Source organism: Chiloscyllium plagiosum, unplaced genomic scaffold (assembly GCF_037043375.1).
Source record: "Chiloscyllium plagiosum isolate Xiang-an unplaced genomic scaffold, Cpla_swu_hap1 HiC_scaffold_1, whole genome shotgun sequence".
In the NCBI taxonomy this organism is placed as follows: Eukaryota; Metazoa; Chordata; class Chondrichthyes; order Orectolobiformes; family Hemiscylliidae; genus Chiloscyllium; species Chiloscyllium plagiosum.
The window spans coordinates 14,021,778-14,044,493 of record NW_028270139.1 but is presented as its reverse complement, the minus strand read 5'-3'; the positions used below and the strand labels follow the sequence as shown (position 1 = coordinate 14,044,493).

The window sequence follows — 22,716 nt, the reverse complement described above, 5'->3', positions numbered from 1 at the left end:
TCACAGCGCTAGAGACCCGGGTTCAATTCCCACCTCAGGCAACTGACTGTGTGGAGTTTGCACGTTCTCTGCGTGGGTTTCCTCCAGGTGCTCCGGTTTCCTCCCACAGTCCAAAGATGTGCAGGTCAGGTGAATTGGCCATGCCCATAGTGTTAGGTAAGGGGTAAATGTAGGGGAATGGGTGGGTTGCGCTTTGGCAGGGCGGTGTGGACTTGTTGGGCCAAAGGGCCTGTTTCCACACTGTAAGTAATCTAAAGTTATATTTCAAGCTCCAAACAAGAGGTGACTATTCACTCCTGATAAGCATAAATCTGTCAGGCCATAGATCAGATTACACTCCTGCTTGTTGTATGAACAATCTCTGACAGCAAACACAGGTACTACACTAGAAATACATCCACTTAATAGCAAGGAAAATGCATATAATACTTTAAACCCAACCCCAAAACACAGACTACTCTTGGTGAATGGTCGCACAGGATGGATTATTTAGTTTCAGACAGCAGACTGCTGATACATAACTTCCTGGAGTAAGTCCCATGGGAAGCTGGTACATTTCCAATTTTACATTTCTAATAGGAGAACAAAACAATGAAGAGAATAAATGTGAGATGACAACATTTATTTCTCAACCCAGGTCTCACAATCTTGCATTTGCCAACATTAAATGTAACTTTCAACATTCACTGTTCCACACTATATAGATTTCTTTCTGTTCGTCTGTCTACTTATTTGTTGCTTCTAATCCTCCTCCAATTTAGTGTCAACTACAACCTGCTTTGTTTCTATACTTAGCTCTTCAAAACAACAATACATGATAATTTATCCTTATGTGGTGCCTAGCTAATGTCAACAGATATCTACTCACAGCCACCCTTTGCAACTTACATGCAAACACAATTCCCCAAAATGTCATTCTCTTAAGTCATAACAATTGATCTTTATCTCACAAAGGAAACAATTCTGTAGCAGACATGTTACAGGTCTAATACTCCAGGGCAGGTGATAGCCAAGTAGTAGTATTGCTACACTATTAATCCAGAAATTCAGTTAATGTTCTGGGGGCTAGGGTTCAAATCCTGCCATGGCAGATGGTGGAATTTCTCTGTAGCAGTCATGTTACAGGCCTAATACTCCAGGGAAATGATGGACAAGTAATATTATTGCTACACTATTATTCCAGAAATTCAGATAATGTTCTGGGGACTAGGTTTTGAATCTGACCATAGCAGATGGTGGAATTTAAATTCAATTCAGAATATCTGGAAATAAGAACCTGCTCCTGACTGTGAAATCATTCCCAATTGCTGGAAAAGCCCATCTGGCCTACTAATGTCCTTCAGAGACTCACTTGCTATCCTCATCTGCTCGAGCCGACATGTCAATCTAGACCCATAGCAATGTGGTTAATTCCACACTGTACTCTGAAATAGCTAGTGAGCTCCTCAGTTGTATCAATCACTATAAAGTCTCAACAAAGACATTAAACCAGATAGACAAGCTGATGTCGACCTAGGCATTGGAAAAGACAACAGCAGATTCGCCCCATTTAGCCAAGTCCTCCATAGGACAGCTGTCTTATAGATTAGTCAAGCAATAAACTGACACAGAAATACTCATGACTATGTCCCAGAGACTAGGATGATCATTCCTGGAAAAGTCCTGCTAGGACAAACCTGGAAGAGGTAGCAGCATAGTGGTATACAGTCGATTGCCCTCAAACCCCTCAACAGTGATTCCAGACCCCCTTCAGATCAAACTTGAACAAGGAAACCCATTCTGGTTACCGTATACTGTCCCTCTCTCAGATGATGAAAGAGTACTCCTCCACTTGGTTGCAGATATTGAAATCTATAAGTATCTTCAATATCTACAGCTGAAAATGTGTTGCTGGAAAAGGGCAGCAGGTCAGGCAGCATCCAGGGAACAGGAGAATCGACGTTTCGGGCATAAGCCCTTCTTCAGGAAGCCCTTCTCCTGTTCCCTGGATGCTGCCTGACCTGCTGCGCTTTTCCAGCAACACATTTTCAGCTCTGATCTCCAGCATCTGCAGACCTCACTTTCTCCTCAATATCTACAACCAAGAGTGGCTTGGCAGCACTACTGATCAAGCTAGTTGAGTACGAAAGGACATCACTGCTAGATTAGATCTGTAGCAGGTGGTGAGGGAACCAACAAGAGGGAAAAATATACTTTATCTCATCCTTACCAATCTGCCTGCTGCAGATGCATTTGTCCATGGTAGCATCGGGAAGTGAGGCCACCCCACAGTCAGTGTAGAGACAAAGGCCTTTCAAATTGAAAATACCCTCTGAAGTGTTGTGTGGCACTGTTGCTGTACCATATAGGGCAGATTTTTAACAAACCTTACAACTGAAAATGTAACCTCATAGCCTGGAATATCCTCCACTCAACCATCATCATGAAACCTGGGGATCAAATCTGGTTCAATGGAGATTATAGGAGGTCATGCCAGGAGCAGAATAAGCAGCAAGAGAGGGGAAGAGCTAAGTGAGTTCTCAGCCAACAGATCAAATTAAAGTGATGCAGTCTGTCATATCCAGTCATGAACGGTAACAGGCAATTAAACAACTCACAGGAGGAGGAGGCTACAGAAAATCCCCAGCCTCTGATGAAAGAGCCCAACACATCAGTGCAACAGATAAGTCTGAAGGACACGCAGCAATCTTCAGCCAGAAGTGCTGAGTAGATGGCCCATCTTGGCCTCCTCCAGTGGTTCCCCGCATCACAGCTACCAGTCTTCAGCCAATTCAGTTCACTCTATATAACATCAAGAAAGGCTCTGGGCTCTTACAACATTCCAGCAATTGTCCTGAAGACCTCTGCTCCAGAATGTGCTACTGGTATTGCCAAGCTCTTCCAGTACAGGTACAACACTGGCTTCAACCCGACAATGTGGAAAATTGTTCAGGGATATCCTGTACATAAACAGTCAGACAAATCCAACCCAGTCAATTATCACCTGGTCAGTTTACTTTTTAACATCAGTAAAGTGATGGAAGGTGTCAACAGCAGTGCTATCAAGCAGCCCCTGTTCAGCAATAACTTGATCAGTGTCGCCAGTTTGCGTTCTGCCAAAGACACTCAGCTTCTGAGCTCACTATCACCTTTTTTAAAGGGCTGACAACCAGAGGTGAGATGACAGTGACAGCCTTTGACATAAAGATTGCATTCATTCGAGTGTGGCATCAAGGAGTCCTGGCAAAAGTGGAATTAATGTATAGTGGGAGAAAACTCTCTGCTGGTTGGAGTCATACCTGGCACACAGGAATACGGTTGTGGTTGTAGGACGTCAGTCAACTCAGCTCCAGAACATCTCTGCAAGAGTTCCTCAGGACAGTGTCCTAGGCCTAACCATCTTCAGCTGCTTCATCAATGACCTACCCTCCATCATACGGTCAGAAGTGGGGATATTCACTGATGATTACACAATGTTCTGCACTACTTGCAACTTCTCAGATGCTGAACCAGTCCATGTTCAAATGCAACAAAATCTGGACAATATTCAGGTTTGGGCTGACAAGTGTTACAATACAGGATAAACTCTCCTGCTTAATTTGAAACCAGCAACACAGAAAAGATTTATCCTGTGCAGTAACCAGTGAAAACTTGAGTGGCCAAGAACTATGTAAAGTAAAACTTAACAACTTTATTTCTTAAAGTATAACAAAGAATAATTAACTAACCACTATTTACAATTCCTTTCTTTAATCTATCTTTTACCTTCCCTTCTATAATACGAGTCTGATAAAACTCTCAATTAAGATTTACAAAACAACAATTCTTATCTCAAAACCAGGCAGCCATAGGTTTTTGGCTTTGGATCTTCCTGTGTCTCCTTGTTAGGAATTTCTGTGTCACAAGTTACTGATCAAAAAGGTACTTTCAAGAGAGATATTTTTTCAAGCAATTTGTTAAATGCTAGGACTTGCAGTTCTCCTCTCAACTGTTTAATATTTCCCCAGTCTTATACCCCAGAGCATCGGATTGGCTTTTAAGATTGCCAATATACTCAATTCAAATTTGATTGGAAATTGATACTTTCTCAGGGTTTAATTTAAACTGATTGGCCGAATTCAATTTGTTTTTGTTTCCAGGCAATGAACTAATGAAGTTGTTTGACTCAGTGTTACATTGTTGCATTGTTGAGAACACTTATTGCTGTGTCTGGTAGTTCTGCTGTTTTTAACTCTCTTAAAAGTACACTCACATCTTCATAACACAATTGGCAAGTAACATTTACACCACACAAATGCAGGCAATGACCATCTCCAATAAGAAACAATATAATTACCACCCCTTAACATTCAATAGTGTTACAAATATTCTTGGGATTACTATTGACCAGAAACTCATGGACCCACCATATAAATACAATGGCCACAAGAACTTGGAATACTGAAAGTGTAACTCACCTTCTGACTCCTGGAGCCTATCATCTACAAGTCACAGGTCAAGAGTGTGATGAAATACTCTCCACTTGTTGGAGGGTACAGCTCCAATGACACTCAGGAAGTTTGCCAACATTCAGGACTAAACAGCCCACTTGATAGGCACGACATCCACAATATCCACTTCCTCTACTACCAACACACTGGACCAGCAGCATGTACAATCTACAAGATATGCTGCAGAAATCGATCGAAAATTCTTAGACAGCACCTTTGAAACTCAAGATAACTTCCATCTAGAAGGACATGGGCAGCAAATAAATGAGAACATCACCACCTGCAACTTCCCTTCCAGGCTACGTAACCTCCTGACTTGGAAATATATCATCATCCCTTCATTGGCACTGAGTCAAAATCCTAGAATTACATCTCTTAACTTTATTGTGGGTCAGCCGACACAATGTGGACTGAAGCAGTTCAAGAAGGTAGCTGGCCACCATGTTCTCAAGAGCAACTAGGGACAAGCAATAAGTGCTAGCTGACTTGCAACGTTCACATCCCGTGAATGAATAAAAAATAATGGGTTGAAATACTATGGTGGCAATTTAAGAATTGAACTCTTTTATGAAAATCAGGCAACAAAATACGGTTCTACCTCCTTCCCACGATCCACAAGCCTGACCACCCTGGCCGACCCATTGTCTCAGCATGCTCCTGCTCCACTGAACTCATCTCTACCTACCTCAACACTGTCCCATCCCCCCTAGTCCAGGAACTCCCCACATACGTTCGGGACACCACCCACGCCCTCCACCTCCTCCAAGACTCCCGTTTCCCCGGCCCCCAACGCCTCATCTTCACCATGGATATCCAATCCCTCTACACCTCCATCCACCATGACCAGGGTCTCTAAGCCCTCCGTTTTTTCCTCTCCCAACGTCCCCAACAGTACCCTTCCACCGACACTCTCATTCGTTTGGCTGAACTGGTCCTCACCCTTAACAATTTCTCCTTCGAATCCTCCCACTTCCTCCAGACCAAAGGGGTAGCCATGGGCACATGTATGGGCCCCAGCTATGCCTGTCTCTTTGTTGGCTACATAGAACAGTCGATCTTCTGTTATTACACTGGCACCACTCCCCACCTCTTCCTCCGCTACATTGATGACTGCATTGGTGCCGCCTCATGCTCCCGCGACGAGGTTGAGCAATTCATCAACTTCACCAACACATTCCACCCTGACCTTAATTTTACCTGGACCAGCTCTGACTCCTCCATCCCCTTCCTGGACCTCTTCATCTCCATTAATGACGACCGACTTGACACTGTAAATATTTACAAACCCACCGACTCCCACAGCTACCTGGATTACACCTCTTCCCACCCTACCTCTTGCAAAAATGCCATCCCATATTCCCAATTCCTCCGCCTCCGCTGTATCTACTCCCAGGAGGACCAGTTCCACCACAGAACGCACCAGATGGCCTCCTTCTTTAGAGACCACAATTTCCCTTCCCACGTGGTTAAAGATGCCCTCCAACGCATCTCATCCACATCCCGCACCTCCGCCCTCAGACCCCACCCCTCCAACCATAACAAGGACAGAATGTCCCTGGTGCTCACCTTCCACCCTACCAACCTTCACATAAACCAAATCATCCGCCGACATTTCCGCCACCTCCCAAAAGACCCCACCACCTGGGACATATTTCCCTCCCCATCCCTTTCCGCCTTCCGCAAAGACCGTTCCCTCCGTGACTATCTGGTCAGGTCCACGTCCCCCTACAACCCACCCTCCCATCCTGGCACCTTCCCCTGCCACCGCAGGAACTGCAAAACCTGCGCCCACACCTCTTCCCTCACCTCCATCCAAGGCCCTAAAGGAGCCTTCCACATCCATCAAAGTTTTACCTGCACATCCACTAATATCATTTATTGCATCCATTGCTCCTGATGCTGTCTCCTCTACATTGGGGAGACTGGACGCCTCCTAGCAGAGCGCTTTAGGGAACATCTCCGGGACACCCGCACCAATCAACCACACCGCCCTGTGGCCCAACATTTCAACTCCCCCTCCCACTCTGCCGAGGACATGGAGGTCCTGGGCCTCCTTCACCACCGCTCCCTCACCACCAGACGCCTGGAGGTAGAACGTCTCATCTTCCACCTCGGAACACTTCAACCCCAGGGCATCAATGTGGACTTCAACAGTTTCCTCATTTCCCCTTCCCCCACCTCACCCTAGTTCCAAACTTCCAGCTCAGCACTGTCCCCATGACTTGTCCTACCTGCCTATCTTCTTTTCCACCTATCCACTCCACCCTCCTCCCTGACCTATCACCTTCATCCCATCCCCCACTCACCTATTGTACTCCATGCTACTTTCTCCCCACCCCCACCGTCCTCTAGCTTATCTTTCCACGCTTCAGGCTCTCTGCCTTTATTCCTGATGAAGGGCTTTTGCCCGAAACCTCGATTTTGCTGCTCCTCGGATGCTGCCTGAACTGCTGTGCTCTTCCAGCACCATTAATCTAAAATCTGGTTTTCAGCATCTGCAGTCATTGTTTTTACCTAATAAAATACTGATGTCAGTAAAGTAATTGGTTGGGTTGTTGTCAAAATTCAATCGCCATATTCATTTCCCTTTGGGGGAAGAAGTTTCTTTATTCAGTTTGAACTTGAACTGGCTTTTATATCCAGGTTTTCCACTGACCCTTTTACACCATAACCTGTGACTCTCCTCACATGTTTGTTGTGAGACATTGTATCTTATGCCTTCCAGAAATCCAGAAATACCATGGTCATAAATATCTTCATCCATCTTGTCTGTTTCCACTTCAAAAGTTCCAAAACATTAACCACAATTTTCTCTTTAGAAAGCTATACTCTTCTTCCTCATCAATTTAGCTTTTATCCTTTGCCAGTGGGTTCTATCCCAAATAATTGGTCCCCCATTACTGAAGTTAAACAGGTCTGTAATTGCAGGCATTAGTTTACTATATTTTTGAACAAGGCCATATTGTTGGCAATCTTCCAATCTTCTGACACCTCAATGGAGACCAGGGAAGATTGAAATATTACGGCTAATGCCTCCATACTTTCTACCTCCACTTGCTTTAAAATCTTTGGGTGCATCTCATGCAGTCCCGGTGACTAATTGATTATAATTGCTGAGTGTTAGGAAACAGACAGTAATGATCAATGGATATATTTTGGCTGAAGGAAGGTTTGTAGTGGAATTCCCCCCGGGTTGATATTGGCACCCTCACTTTTCCTGATATCATAATCTAAATCTCGGTGTGCAGGAAACAATTTCAAAGTTTGCAGATGCCACAAAACATGAACGAATTGCAAAATGTGATGAGTTCAGTGTGGAAGTCTAAAAAGACAAGTTGGTGAAATGGATGGATTGGTGGCAGCAGAATTTCAATGCAGAGAAAGTGATGCATTTTGATCAAAAAGCAGTAACCCAATATAAACTAAGGGGCTACAAGTCTAAAAGGGGTGGAGGAGCAGATGCACCTGGCTGTATATGTACACATATCACTGAAGATGACAGACAGAAGGAGAAAGCCGTAAATAAAGCAAACGGTGTTTCGGGCTTTATTAATAGGGGCATAGCTTGCAAGAGCAAGGAGATGACGTTGAATCTGTATAAGACATGCATTATACCTCAGCTGCAGCATTGTATACAGTTGCACATGCCACATTGTTTGGTCCCAGAACCTCATCAGTGAGGGTGATGCAACATGAACTATGGTACAGCATGGATGGAGGTGGGATGGTGCCAGACAGTGACGCCTCTTTGTTCCAGCAGTGGTGGGTGGCATGGTGAAGTATGGTTGCAGTGGTCTAATCGGTTTAGCAGCAGGGACTTAAGGAATCAGGGTGAGGAATGTGGATTCAAATCCATGTTTGAGTAATAAGCAGGAGTTGTTCCAAAGACCACCTCACTTTATTGTGTTAAGACTATAAGATGAATTTTACTGTTTTATTTTTCTGGCTCTATATTTTGTGTTTCACTTTATTTTGTGTGTTTTAAAATGGCACCGTACAGTGGCAATGCTAAACAACATTCTTCACTGTATTTATAAAAAAAAACATGGAACAATAAATTAAATCATATCAAATTATAGGCCTTCCAGTATCGCAAAGGATCCAAAATTGGACTGTAAAGCTGACCCTTTGGCCATTTATTCATCAATGGAAAGAAAATTACTTTTGTCTTACTGTCACACATACAGTGCAGGTTTCTGACAAAAACAAAACTAAAATATTACAGATTTTGGAAACCCGAAACAAAGACAAAAATTACTGGAAAAACATAGCAGGTCTGGCAGTGAACGCTCCCATTCCGGAGACACTCCTTCAGAATAGCTGCGGGTTTCTGGCCATCATTTGACTCTTGATGCGTGTGTCCAGAATGTTTCAGAATTTCCTCTAGTGACAAAAAGCTTCGCTCTTTGGGGCTCGGACTAACAGGAATATTTTTTTTTTGTCATGAGGAAGCGGAATTAGGTACAATTTTCTCTCTTCGTGCTGCTACAGACACATCTATCATGACTGCTCCTTGTGATGTTGATGCACGGTGAACTAATTTCCCTAACTATTCTTTTTAATTTTGGGAAAATCATATGGAGAGCTCAGGCTCCCCAATAGTACTGTGGGAAAGTTGTAAAATTGCCCTTAATATTTGAAGTAATTGCTTTTCATATTTCACTAGCAAGACAGCATTTACTACTCATTCCTGATTGTTCAAAGGGCACCAACTGTCAGCTACACAATGCAGGGTCAGAGATGCAAACATAGTAAACTAGTCAGGAATAATAGACCATTCCTATCATACATTATTGAAACAATTGGGTACTTCCCAGCAATTAGGCAATTCATGGTCATTTTCTGGTATCAGTCCATAATTATTGTGTTTATTGAATTCAATTTCTTCAACTTGGCAGAATTTATCTATCAGAAATCTATTATTGCAACTAACAGTTTAGATCAATACAGCGAAATGTTATATTATTTTAATCCAACAACTGAAGTCCACAGCATAGGAGGTTGCGTTTGTGCTGGCTGTTTATTAGACCAAGTCAAATCTATTCACACTGCCCCGTACTTTCCTCACAAACTTGTATCTTCCTTTGCCTTCAATGTTTTTCTTTCAACCAAATGCCTCAATCATTTTTTTCAGTCATTTTACAAAGGGGTTTGTCATGATTGCCAGCAGACCTCAGAGAAGGCCTTTTCCAGAGCCAGATTTAGCCAAGGTCAGCCTCTGATACCAGTACAGGGGTTTGGAAAGGGTCAGATCGCCACTCAGGGTGATCAGAGTCAGGGTATTCTCCACATAAGAGGTGAGGAGTTGAAAGTTGGCTGTCTAACACTGTCTTTATTCTTTTTGCCCTACTGGGAGCTACTTTCCTCCTGGAATGAGAGAGAGAGAGAGAGAGAGAGATAGGTTTTTAGGAAAGATGAAAGTGGGTGCACAGCAATTTCTTTTCACGTAGGTGGGAAGTGTCTTGAGTGAGTGATGAGGCAGCACAAAGGGCATGCAGGGTTAGTGTGGTCAAGTTGGAGTGAGCAAGTGGGGGAGATGTTGCAGGCATTGGTGACAGTGGTAGAGAATGAAGCTTGGTGGGAGGTGAGTACAAAAGGGGAGATGTACTGAGTTTGAGGTAGTAGAGAGAAGCTGGTGGCATGGTGGCTCAGTGGTTAGCACTGCTGCCTCATAGCACCAGGGTCCCAGGTTCGATTCCAGCCTCAGGTGACTGTCTGTGTGGAGTTTGCATGTTCTCCCCGTGTCTGTGTGGGTTTCTTCCGACTTCCTCCCACAGTCCAAAGATGTGCAGGTCAGGTGAATTGGCCATGCTAAATTGTCCATAGTGTTAGGTGCATCATTCAGAGGGGAATGGGACTGGGTGGGTTACTGTTCGGAGGGTCAGTGTGGACTTGTTGGGCCGAAGGGCCTGTTTCTGCACTGTAGGGAATCTGATCACTTACACTTAGGGAGAAAGTCATTAAAATAAAACAAAAGAACTGTAGAAGTTGGAGATTTGAAACAAACACCCTGACAGGTCACTGGACTTGAAACATTAACTTGGTTTTCTCATCACAGATTCTTCAGAAATTTCGATTTTTGTGTGTTGGAGAAGATCAATGATCTGCACCGGACAATGCTCTGCATTTCTCTGTGAGACTTCATCTCCAAGAAGCAACCTTGGACCAGGACGGCATGAACTGGTATCCATTAGACCACGATTTATAGAAGCAGAATTAGCCCATTCAGACAATCGTGTCAGCTCCATTGTTCCATCATGGCTGGTTGTTTTCTAAACCTCATTCTCCTGCATTCTCCCTGTAACCCTTGATCCTCTTAGTAATCCTATTGCCTAGCCATCTCTGTCTTAAAGACACTCAATGACTTGGCCTCTATAGCCCTCGGCGGCAATGAGCTCCACAGATGCACTACCCTCTGGCTGAAGAAGCTCTTCGTCATCTCAGCTCTGAACGCTCCTCCCTTCGTTCTGAGACTACGTCCTTAGGTCCTAGTCTCTCCTATGAGTGGAAATATCTTCTCCATGATCATTTAACCGAGGCCTTTCAGTAATCTGTTTCAATGAGATGCCGCCTTGATCCTTTTAAACTCTGAGTTCAAAACTAGAGTCCTGAACTGCTCCTCATGTGACAAGTCCAACACTGTGGCCTCCAATGCTGGTTCAGTGAAAAGACAAAGTCTTGCCTCTGTATTACTAAATCCACCAGCACCTCCAGATGCCTGTCTGCAGAGCTGTGTATTGAATTCACCAGTCTCAGGCAGATGGAAGGAACATACAGGGCAGCTCCTGACCGACAGTGCTTGTCAGGTGCACAACAAGCTTTAAAGATGGCATTGCAGAATGGATGCCAGTGAAATCTGGGATGCTCTCTGATTGGCAATGACATTTAGGAAGATGGGACTAGAATCAGGTGTGAGGGAAACCAGAGAGAGCAGGGTGAGTAATTTATGAGGAGACAGTGAGATCTGCAGATGCTGGAGATTAGAGTTGAGAATGTGTTGCTGGACAAGCACAGCGGGCCAGGCAGCGTCCGAGGAGCAGGAGATTCAATGTTTCAGGCCAGAGCCCATACGTAGTTTATGAATCAAGTTTGGTAAGATGCAGCATAAAACCTGGCCTGGCAACTGAAATCCCTCCAAAATACTCATTCAACTTTAACCTAGCCAAATAAAATGCAAGATGCAACCCCTAATCTCTGATTTGCTGATGTAGTCACAAGATTCATACAACGAATCCAGTTCAGTTTGTGGTCAATGGCAATACTCAAGATGTTGATAGTGGGGTTTCAGTGATAGTATGGCCATTGAACATCAATGAGTTAGATGGTAGCCTTTTTCCACCAACATCCAAACACATATTGCTGTAGTTTTGTGTCATTTGTCCCTAAATCCAAATCATTGATACAGATTGTGAAGTGACAATGGCTAACGTAGTCTTATTGACCTCACAAAGTCCAGCTAAGCAACATTTGTGGGCGAGTGCCATAATTGGGAGAGCAACAGCCGAACAACAGCCTGACAGATATACCCATGACATCATATCCCAGAAAGCACTATCACCAGCTATGGGGATTTCCTGTTCCAGTGGCAAGGAAGACCCACAAAGGTCCATGGATTACAATTGAGAGGGAGTTGCCCTGAGAGCCCTCAGCAATGGCCCTGACTCCATGATATCTCACTGCATCATGTCAACATTGGCCATGAAAACTTCCTGCTGATAACTACATTCTGCACTGCTTTACCAAGCCCCTCCTTCATGCTGAATACCACTTGTAGGCAACACTGAGGATGGCAAAGGTGTAGAATAAATTCTTTATGGGGGACTTCATGTCCACCGTCAAGAGTGGTTCATCAGTACCACTGTCTACCGTGCTGATCAAGTCCACTGGGTTTGCAAAAGGGCTGAGCAAACCGACTACACAGAAAAATGCACTTGAGCTTACTCTCACCAATCTGCTTGTCAGGTGACAGTGGTGTGGCTCTCATGTGGGAAACCTGAACACATTTGAATGCAGAAGCCAGGAGTATTGCAGCTTGTAACTCCCCAAAGGCCTGTCCATTATTTATAACAGACAAATCAGAGGGGTTATGGAACAATCTCCACTTGTACAGGTGACAGCACCTTCAACAACAGTCAAAAAGCTTCAGGATAAAGCAGTTGGCTCGATTAGCACCACATCCATAAACATCCACTCCCTCCCCTTGGATAGCACCTTCCAAGATCACAACCACTTTCATCCAGAAGGGCAGCAGACATGTAGGAACATCACCTTCTGCAAATTCCCCTCCAAGCTACTCACCATTCCTGACTTGGGAAAATATCATTGTTCCTTCACTATCCCTAGGTCAAACTCCTGGCATTCTCTCCCTAACAGCACTGTGGATCTATAGACAGCAGACAGACAGCAGCAGCTCAAGAAGGCAGCTCACCACTACCTTCGCAAGAGCAACAAGGGATGGGCAATAAATGCTGGCCAGCCGGAGACACCCAAGTCCTACGAGTGAATAAAAAAAATTCTGCCCTTTGTGTGAACAAATAAAAATTTTCCAAGGATTCAATTCACTTTAGTTGAATGTTATGTCATCTCAGAAATAACTGCATGAAAATTCCCATAAAATGAATTGTTTTGAGGTAGGGTTATTTTCATGTAATTTATTGTGATACTTTCAATGCAAATAATTGCAGCAGCTAGTTTGCACAATCAAAGATTCCCACAATAAATTCATATGTTCCTTCTTTTGTCTACTTGACAAAGAAAACTCTCTACTCCTCAATTCTGCTGTCAGACTTTTAATGACATTCTGACAGACAAAGTTTTGCTTTAATGACTTATTCATTAATGTTTCATAGTACTTCACACAACAGAAGACTGGCATGAAGTTCAGGTTAGCTGCTCCATTACCTCCGTTAGTGAGATTCAGAGTTTTTTCACTTTGAATGAAAACTTCATGCATTGCAGCATCCTTTCATATTCTTTGAAGCACTCAAAATCCGTGCTGATAAGGCCAATAATAAAATGTTTCCAAAAGTTTTACATACGTGTCTTTCTGGCTGAATCTTCCACGAAAAGTGATGAAATATCTTCATCCACTCCCGCATCATTTTTGGCAATGCAGGTGTAGGCACCAGTATCTTCATAGCGCACGTTACTAATGTGCACTCCACTCCCATTTGCTGCAAAATACAAATAAATATTTTATATGCTCCTTTTACTTAATTTTCAAACAAAATCAACATTTAGATTGAAAAGGAATACCAATATTTATATATTATATATTTCAGCAATGTTCCACAATAATTCAGATGGAATGAATTGTTTTGAGATAAAAATTACTGTGTTAATGTAACTAATTATAGCAGCTAGTTTGCATAATCCAATATCCCACAGCCCAGAAGGTAAACTGCCAATTCATCTGTTCAGTTTTTCTGATAATTTTAGTGGTGGAACATTTGTTGCCAATAGCTCCAGGAGAAATTTCTGCTCTTCTCTCAACCCTGTCAGAGATTTTTGATGATGATGATCTTCTGTCACTCGGGGCATTGGTTTAATGACTTTGTTATTCGTATCTCCCAGCATTTCACAAGATATCGCATTAGCATAAAGTGTCAGTAACATGCTCGAGTCCTTGAGCTGGTTTGGACAAATACGTGGCAAACATTTGAATAAGTAATATCAAATAATCTAAGCTGACATTCTGGCACATTAAATGAACAAAAAAGATCCAACCAACCTGAACGATTAAAATCACTCATGACATGTTCATTCCTATTATAATTTTAAGAAGGACTATCACAGAATCACTGAAGTGTCACAGCACAAAGGGGGGCCTTTCAGTCTATCATGTCAGCACCAGCGATCCAATGAGCATTGTAAATTTGTTCCACTCTCCGGTTCACCTCCACAATACTTCTAGGCAGTGCATTCCATTCAAGTGAAACGTTTTTCTAAATCACATTGCTTTTGCTACTTTTGCAAACCACTTTAAGTCAGTGTACTCTCACTCTCGAGCACTTTACAAGTGGGGACAATTTATCCCTATCTATTCAGTCCAGACCTCTCATGATTTTGAAAACTTCCATTAGATATCACTTCTTATCTCCAGGGTGAATCTCTGCAGTCTATCCTCACAACTGATAATTTTCATCACTAGAACTATTTTAATCAATCTCTTCTACATTCTTCGAAATGCGTTCATATCCATTCTATAGAGTGGCACCAGGACGGTACAGAATTCTCAGGTGAGTTTCAACAAATGTCTGACATATTTTCAGCATTAGCTCCTTGCTGTTGTACTTCATGCCATTTTTCATAATGCCCAGGATACCGTATATTTCATTAACTGTTCTCTGCCACCTCCAATCATTTCTGCACATATTATCGGTTCCCTCTGCTCTTGCATCCCCATCAGTATTGTATTTCCCAATTTATATCACCTAGCCAGGTTCTCCAGACCAAAATTCATCATGCACTGAATTTCATCTGTTACTATTAATTTGTCAATGTGCTTTTGAGGTTCCATGCTACCCTTCTCACAGGTTACAATGCTTTCTAATTTTCTATCATCCACAATTTTGAAATTGTCTCACATATTAGGATTTAGTTCATTAATATATATCAGGAAAATCAAGGATATCAATACTGACCCTTGGGGTACTTCACTGCTAACCTTTCCACAGTCCAAAAACCACCCACTGACCACTGTCAACAGATGTGAAGCTGGAAGAGCACAGCAGATCAGAGGAGCAGGAAATTCAATATTTTGGGCTGAAAGCCTTTGTCAGGACTGGGGAAAGGGAGGGGAGCTCACAAGTAAATGGGGGGTTGGTGCTGGGGGTAGGGTAGGTGGGATAGTAATAGGTAGATGCAGATAGAGGGTTGTTGTGATTAATCAGTGGGAAGGGTGGAGTGGAGAGGTGAGTAGGAAGATGGACAGGTTAGGTCAGCTCAGCGAGGTGAGTAGGAGGGGGAGGGCCAGACATGGGACAACGCCAGGGATGGAGGGATTCTGAAGCTGGTGAAGTCGATATTGAAGCCATTAGGCTGTAAGCCACTCAGGCAAAAGATGAGGTGCTGTTCCTCCAGTTTATGTTTAGCCTCACTCTGACAGTGGAGGAGGCCAGAGATGAACATGTCACCAGGACAGTGGGAAAGGGAATTAAAATTGATAGCAACTGGAAGGTCAGGTTGGTTGATTCATGCAGAGCACAGATGCTCCTCAAACTTGTCCCTGTGCCTGCGTTTGGTCTCCCTGATATAGAGGAAACCACATCGGGAGTAATGGATACAATCGATCAGATTGGATGCAGTGCAGGTAAATCTCTGTTGAATCTGGAAGAATTGTTTGGAGCCTTGGACAGAGGTGAGGGTGAAGATGTAGGGGCAGGTGTTGCACTGCCTGGGGCTACAGGGGAACTTTCCAGATGTGGTGGAGAGATTGGTGGGGAACGTGGAGTTGATGAGGAAGTTGTAGAGTCAACAGTCATGTGGAAAGTGGACGGGGTGGGGAAGGAATATCTTTTGGGTGGTGGGATCTGATTGTAGGTGGCAGAAATATCAGAGGGGAGGTTGGTGGGGTGGTATGGGAGGACTAAAGGGACTTTATCTTTATTGTTTCTGGAGGGAGGGGATTTGAGGGCAGCAGCTCGGGGACTGGAAGAGAAGTGGTTGAGGGCATCCTTAATTGCCAAGAAGGGGAAACTAGGGTCCTTAAAGTGGGTAGATATCTGGGATGTTTTGGAGTGGAATGCCTCACCTGGGAGCAGATCCGGTGGAGGTGGAGGAATTGAGAGTAAGGGATAGCATTTTTACAGGATGGTGGTGAGAGGAGGTATTTGTGGGAGACAGTTGGTTTGAATTGGATGTGAGTGATGAATTGGTTCCCAGAGATGGAGACAGAGAGATCCAGGAAGGGGAGAGAGGAGTCAGAAATGATCCAGGTGAATTTGAAGATGGGGTGGAAGCTGTTAGCAAAACTGATGAACTTCTCAAGCTTCTTGCAGGAGCACAAGGCAGCACTAATACAGTCATCAATATAATAAAGAGGTGAGGGGTGGTGTCGGCGTGCTTGTGGAAGAGCGACTGTTCAGTGAATCTTACAAAGAGGGAGGCATGCAAAATCCATGGCTATCCCTTTCGTTTGTAGGAAGTGGGAAGAGTCAAAGGAAACATTGTTGAGTGTGAGGACAAGTTCTGCCAAGTGAATGTGTCAGTGGAGAGGGACTGATTGGGCCTGCGGGAGAGGAAGAAGCCGTCTATGCGGGGGATACAGGTGTAAAGGGCCTGTATGTCCATGTTGATGATGAGGTGTTGGGGCCCAGGGAATTGAAAGTTTTGGTAGAGGGTGTGGGTTGTGTCATGAATGTAGGTAGAGAGTTCCTGGACCAAATAGGAACTAATGGAGTAGAAGTAGGAGGAGATGGGCTCAGTGGGGCAGGAGCAGGCAGAGACAATGGGTTGACCAGCAGAGTCGGATTTATGGATTTTGGGTAGGAGGTAGAAACCGATGATGTGGAATTGGGGAATTATCAGGTTGGCAGCTGTGGATGGGAGGGTTCATGAATTGATGATGTTGTTGATGGTTGGTGGGTGAAGGCTTGGTGATCAATGGTGGGGTCATAATCAAGGAGATGGTCGGAAGAGGTGTCAGAGAGTTAGCATCTGGCCTTACCAATGCCATACTACCACCGTGCTGTCCTTAGCAACAGATTTAATAGTGAGGTTGTGGTTGGAGCGAAGGGAGTGCAAGGCTGCGCATTCCAATGGGGAGAGATTGGAGTAAGTGAGATGGGCAAGGACACCCAAGTGATTGATGTCGCAGTGGCAGTTTGCGTTGAACAAGTCAAGGGAATGTCAGAGGCTGGGAGAGTATGTCGAGGAGGATGAACATTGCCTGAGGCAGGGGAAAGGCCATTAGAGGGTAGGTTGGATTCTCGTTCAAAGAAATAGATGTGGAAATAGAGGCGATAGGCAATATGCAAAAGAGTTTGACATCATGACATGCGCGGACTTTGGTCACGTGTAGGTAGAGGGGAATGAAGGTGAACCCTTTGCTGAGGACTGACCGGTTAGCCTCAGTGAGGGAGAGGTCCAGCGGGATGGTGAATACCGGCATGGCTGTGGCCTGGGGCTGGGGCTGAGTGTTGAGTTGGGGCCAGGAGCGAGATTGGAAACTTCATCATGAGTGGAGGGATATGCTGGAATGGTGACTTGGGCGGAAGCTGAAGAAACCCAGTAGTCAATAATGTCTGTAGTCACGTGGTGTCCGGTGTCAGTGGAAACAGCAGTCAGGTGGTCTTCTACACCAGTGGAAGCAGCAGTCACCCATTGACCATGACTCTACTTTCCGACACTCAGCCAATGTTGTATCCACAATGCTACTGGTCATTTTATTCCATGAGCTGTAATCTTTCTCACAGATCTGTTGTGTCATCATTGGCAATAACTTGCTAATGAATATGATTTTCTGTGTAGGAAATTCCGTGTGAAGCTTCATGGATTATGTTGGTCCCTGCATGGTTGATTAGCCCAATCTTACAGCCACATTTCCCACCACAGATTTAGTAGGTGTTTCTTTGAAGTAGAATTGGTCCTTGGCCTGAGATTCCTCTCTCAGATTCCTTTTGTGTAATTCCTCTTGCTGACAGGGGTTCTCAGAGAATTGTTTCCCTTCTACAGAAGCTTCCTCTGAGTTAGTTTCTTCTGACTGAGTGTCTTCCAGGTGTTGATGTCTTGTATTGCATTTCTTGAGAGAAATCTTCACAGAAAGTTTGAAATGCAGACTATTGAAAAGCATTGTATCAAATGCCTTTTGAAAGTTTACATTAACCACATCAACAACATTATCCTCTTTGAACTTTCCCATTACCTCTTCCGAGTATTCAAGCAAGTGGGTGGCATGGTGGCTCAGTGGTTAGCACTGTTGCTTCACACTGCCAGGGACCTGGGTTTGATCCTAGCTTTGGGTGATTGTCTGTGTGGAGTTTGCATGTTCTCCCTGTGTCTGCGTGGGTTTCCTCCCACAATCCAAAAAGATGTGCAGGACAGGTGAATTGGCCATGCTAAATTATCAAGTCAGGAGTGAATATAGGGTAGGGGGTTGGGTTGCTCTTCAGAGGGTCAGTGTGGACTTGTTGGGCCGAAGGTCCTGTTTCCATACTGTAGGGAATCTAATCTAATTTACTTTTTAAAAAAGTTAGTTAAACAAGATTTTTCATTCAGAGACTGTGCTGGGTTTTTCTTAAACAACCCATTTTTCTTTCATATTTTGACTAATTCTGTCCTGAATAAATGTTCCTTGGAGCTTTTTTGCAGGTGACATTAAGCTGACTGATTGGTAACTACTGGGCTTAAGATTAGAGAGGTGCTGGAAAAGCACAGCAGGTCAGGCAGCATCCGAGGAGCAGGAAAATCGACGTTTCCGGCAAAAGCCCTTCATCAGGAATCTTGATGAGCATTCCTGATGAAGGACTTTTGCCTGAAACATCGATTTTCCTGCTCCTCAGATGCTGCCTGACCTTCCAAGCTTTTCCAGCACCACTCTAATCTTGACGCTAATCTTCAGCATCTGCAGTACCTACTTCTGCCTAACTACTGGCTTATCCTAACAATCTTTTATGAACAAGAATGTGCAGTTGCAATTCTCCAGTCCTCTACTACCTCCCTTAAGTCTGAAGAAGGACTGACATATTATGGCCAGTCCCCCTATAAATTTCACTTTTATTTCCTTCATATCCTTGGATGCTTTTCATTCGTACAGTATCTGGCAAATGTAAGCTTCGATAGCCTACTTAACACTTCCTCTTAGCGATTTTGAGCTCTTTTAGTGACAGAGCTTTTTGGTTCCTACTCATCCTTTCACCACCTTTTTGCTATAGATGCGCCTGTCAAAGACTTTGGGTTTCCCCTTTACCTTGGCTGCCAATCTTTTCTCATAATCTCTCTTTGCTTCTCTGATATACAGGTTTACCTCCTCTGAATAATCTGCATTTCTCTTGGTTCCCAATTGTATTTTCTACCTGACACTTGTAATTTATTTTACCTATTTATCTTAATTTCTATCTTCTTCTCCATCCGGGGAGTTTTAGTTCGGTTTGACTACCTGTTCCAATTTGTGGCAATATGTCTTTTCTCTATTTGAATGAGTCCCTCTTTCAAAGTCACCCACTGACTAATAAAAGTATTTAAACATTTTGAAGGGACAAACTACAGTAATAGAAATATTTAAACATTTTGAAGGAATAGGGTATGAGAATAGTGGACAAAATGCCACGAAATGTTGTGTGTGAAGTTAAAACAATTTTCTGCCAATTATTATAAACTCAAACATTAAGCATAATGGTTTTCCTTTTACCAGCATAAACAGAAGAATACATAATCCAAAATATGTCACTCTTCTTTTTCTGTTCCACTATACCTCTATTTAGAAGTCAATTGGGTGGTCCAGTAAGTAAGCAGGGAATTGAATGTGTTTGCTCTGAACATTCATGATTGGTTTCAAAGGCTCTTACCTGAGAGGGATCTAGAGCATGTGGTCCCTTGCATGTCTCCAACAAGAGATCCAGACTCAGAAATTGGCCTCAATTTTCAAAATAGTATCAATTCTAAACTAATTATTTTGTTGAAGTATCAATAGCAAGGAGGCACACTTTTAAGGGGAAAGGCATCAGGTTAGAGTGGTCGTGAGTAAGACGTTTTTCACCCAGAGGTAGTGATCTGGGATAGGGTCATAGAGTCATGCAACATGGAAACAGATCCTTCGGTGCAACCAATCCACACCAACCATGTTCTCAAACTAAACTAACTCCACCTGCCTCCGATTCGTCCATATTCCTCCAAATCTTTCCTATTCATGAACCTGTTCAAATGCCTTATAAATGTCTATTTTTTATATATCTCAAACCCTGCATTACTGGTGTTAGAGCTGTCCATATTTGAGAGACACAAAATGTATGACAAAGTGATTAAAACAGAATTAAAAGCCTTCTCCAGCATTTAGACACAAAATGGCAGACAAATGATTTAAGCAGAATTAAAAGTCTGCTCCATTTTTTAACTATCTTTCAGAAGGGATTATTCCGAGGCAAATGCAGTACTGCATGAACTACAGGTGTAAGGAGTGTTGGTAGAGACAGTCTTCATAAGAAATGTTCAAGAACAGACATTCTGAAAATTTGTTCCAAACATTGAAATAAAGAGGTAAACTTCTGCTATAACAAACACAGATGAACTAGTGGTGTTACGGCTCCATAAAAAACTAAGAGATCAAACAAGTTCATGAAACTATGACAAGTGATCGATTCCAGCCTCATTAATCAAAGGATGTTGTCCCATTAAGTAAAAAAGCATCAGTCAAAGTAAGGACAATAAATCTCAATCCCAAAGACAGTCAGCCGAACTCATCATGCAGCTGTGAAAATGGCAATAAAGTTATTTTGCAGTAGTTAGGTTATTTATTTATTTACTTTTTAAAAACATTATTCACAATATTAAGAAAAATGGTCTAGTTAAAGATTCTTCAGATAATCACAGAGATAGATTCCAATTTAATTACAGATACATATATTCCACAACCACACTTTGAAAGCTAGTGCTTTAAAATAAATTTATAGGATTCTAAGAAAGATCTCAAGGCCTGGAGTTTATAATATCTGTTAAATACCATGAGATCAGGGGAACCTCTGGCTGTCCAAAGGAATGTACGGCGTTGATTAGACAGAGTTGGATGCCTGGAATAAGAGGAAGGGCAGAGTAACAACACTGTGTTTGATTACAGTAATACAAAATGTATAAAATATTGCATCCTTTGATTAATGAGGCTGGAATCGATCACTTGTCATAGTTTCATGAACTTGTTTGATCTCTTAGTTTTTTATGGAGCCGTAACACCACTAGTTCATCTGTGTTTGTTATAGCAGAAGTTTACCTCTTTATTTCAATGTTTGGAACAAATTTTCAGAATGTCTGTTCTTGAACATTTCTTATGAAGACTGTCTCTACCAACACCATAAAATCCAGAGTGTCATTGATCTCTCTTCCAATATGAGCTAAAGGTTAAGGGAACAACTGTGTTTTCATATTGAGACCAGACTTGTAGGGGGGTATGGGGGGGAGGGACAGGGGTCTTTGGCCCTCTCCCTGCACAAACCGGTGACTGTTTGAATATAAATAAAAACTGCCAAAGTGCCTAAATTCTGTCTGCCACCTGAATCTTTGTCCTTGGATGGGGGGGAGGTTTGGTCCTACAACTTATCATATCCTGATAGATCTTTTCTGAATCATCCCCAGCATAATAATGTCCTTTGTATAACTGGGCAACCAAAACTGCATACAATACTCCAGTACAGACCTCATTAATGTCCTTTACAATCTCAACATGAGATTTCAACTCTTAACTCAATGTTTCAGCAATGAAGGGAAGCATGCTAAACGCCTTAACCATCTTGTCTTCATCTGATGCAAATTTCAAAGAATTATGCACCTGAAACCCTAGGTCTCCCTGTTCTCTAACATGACCCAGAACCCTACCATTAATTATATAAATCCTGCCCTTTTTTGTATTACCAAACTGCAATCCAAATTAAACACCATCTACCACTCCTCAGCCAGTGTTTGTTGAGGTGGGCAATCTTATAACTCTTAAAAAGTGCCTAGATGAGCATTGAAATATCATAACATTTAAGGTCACGGGTTCAGTGCTGGAATGTCAGACTCATGTAGCTTTAGCATTTTTTGTGATTATAGACTTCAAGTGCCTTATCTACATTGCATGATTCTAGAAGAGACATATGACTAGATTAGATTACTTATAGTGTGGAAACAGGCCCTTCGGCCCAACAAGTCCACACCGACCCGCCACCCACACAGACAGACAGACACTACACCTAACACCATGTGCAATTTAGCATGGCCAATTCACCTAACCACTGTGCCACCGTGCCGGACAATGCTTATACATGTTGTTCGGTTATACATTGTTCTTTTGGGTATAGGATAAGCCAAAGGGAGCAGAATTTAATGCTTCGACCCAATATGGTTTGTATTATGTCCAAAAGATTCCAATAGCGGCAGGGACAGTCACCAAAATGATCTTAATTAGCTATCCTGATGCAATGGAGTTAACATGGGAGGATACTGGCTGACATAGTTAACAGTTTAAATGCGAGGTTTGTATCTCCAAGCAATTTCAGATCTCATATTCTTTCAGCATATTCTTCTCTTAGATTTTTATTAAAGTAAATATATTCAGTCA

At 43.0% G+C, this 22,716-nt stretch overlaps 1 protein-coding gene across 3 annotated transcripts in view; it reads right to left on the bottom strand.

Moving 5' to 3' along the window:
• The window catches only part of fstl5 (follistatin-like 5), a 540,838-nt gene that overhangs the window by 69,875 nt on the left and 448,247 nt on the right, over positions 1–22,716 (bottom strand). For all 3 annotated transcript variants that reach the window (XM_087977338.1, XM_043698740.2, XM_087977263.1), the window contains one exon: positions 13,508–13,642. In XM_087977338.1, coding sequence (XP_087833464.1) covers positions 13,508–13,642 — 135 coding nt within the window. The remainder of the gene's footprint in view (positions 1–13,507; positions 13,643–22,716) is intronic.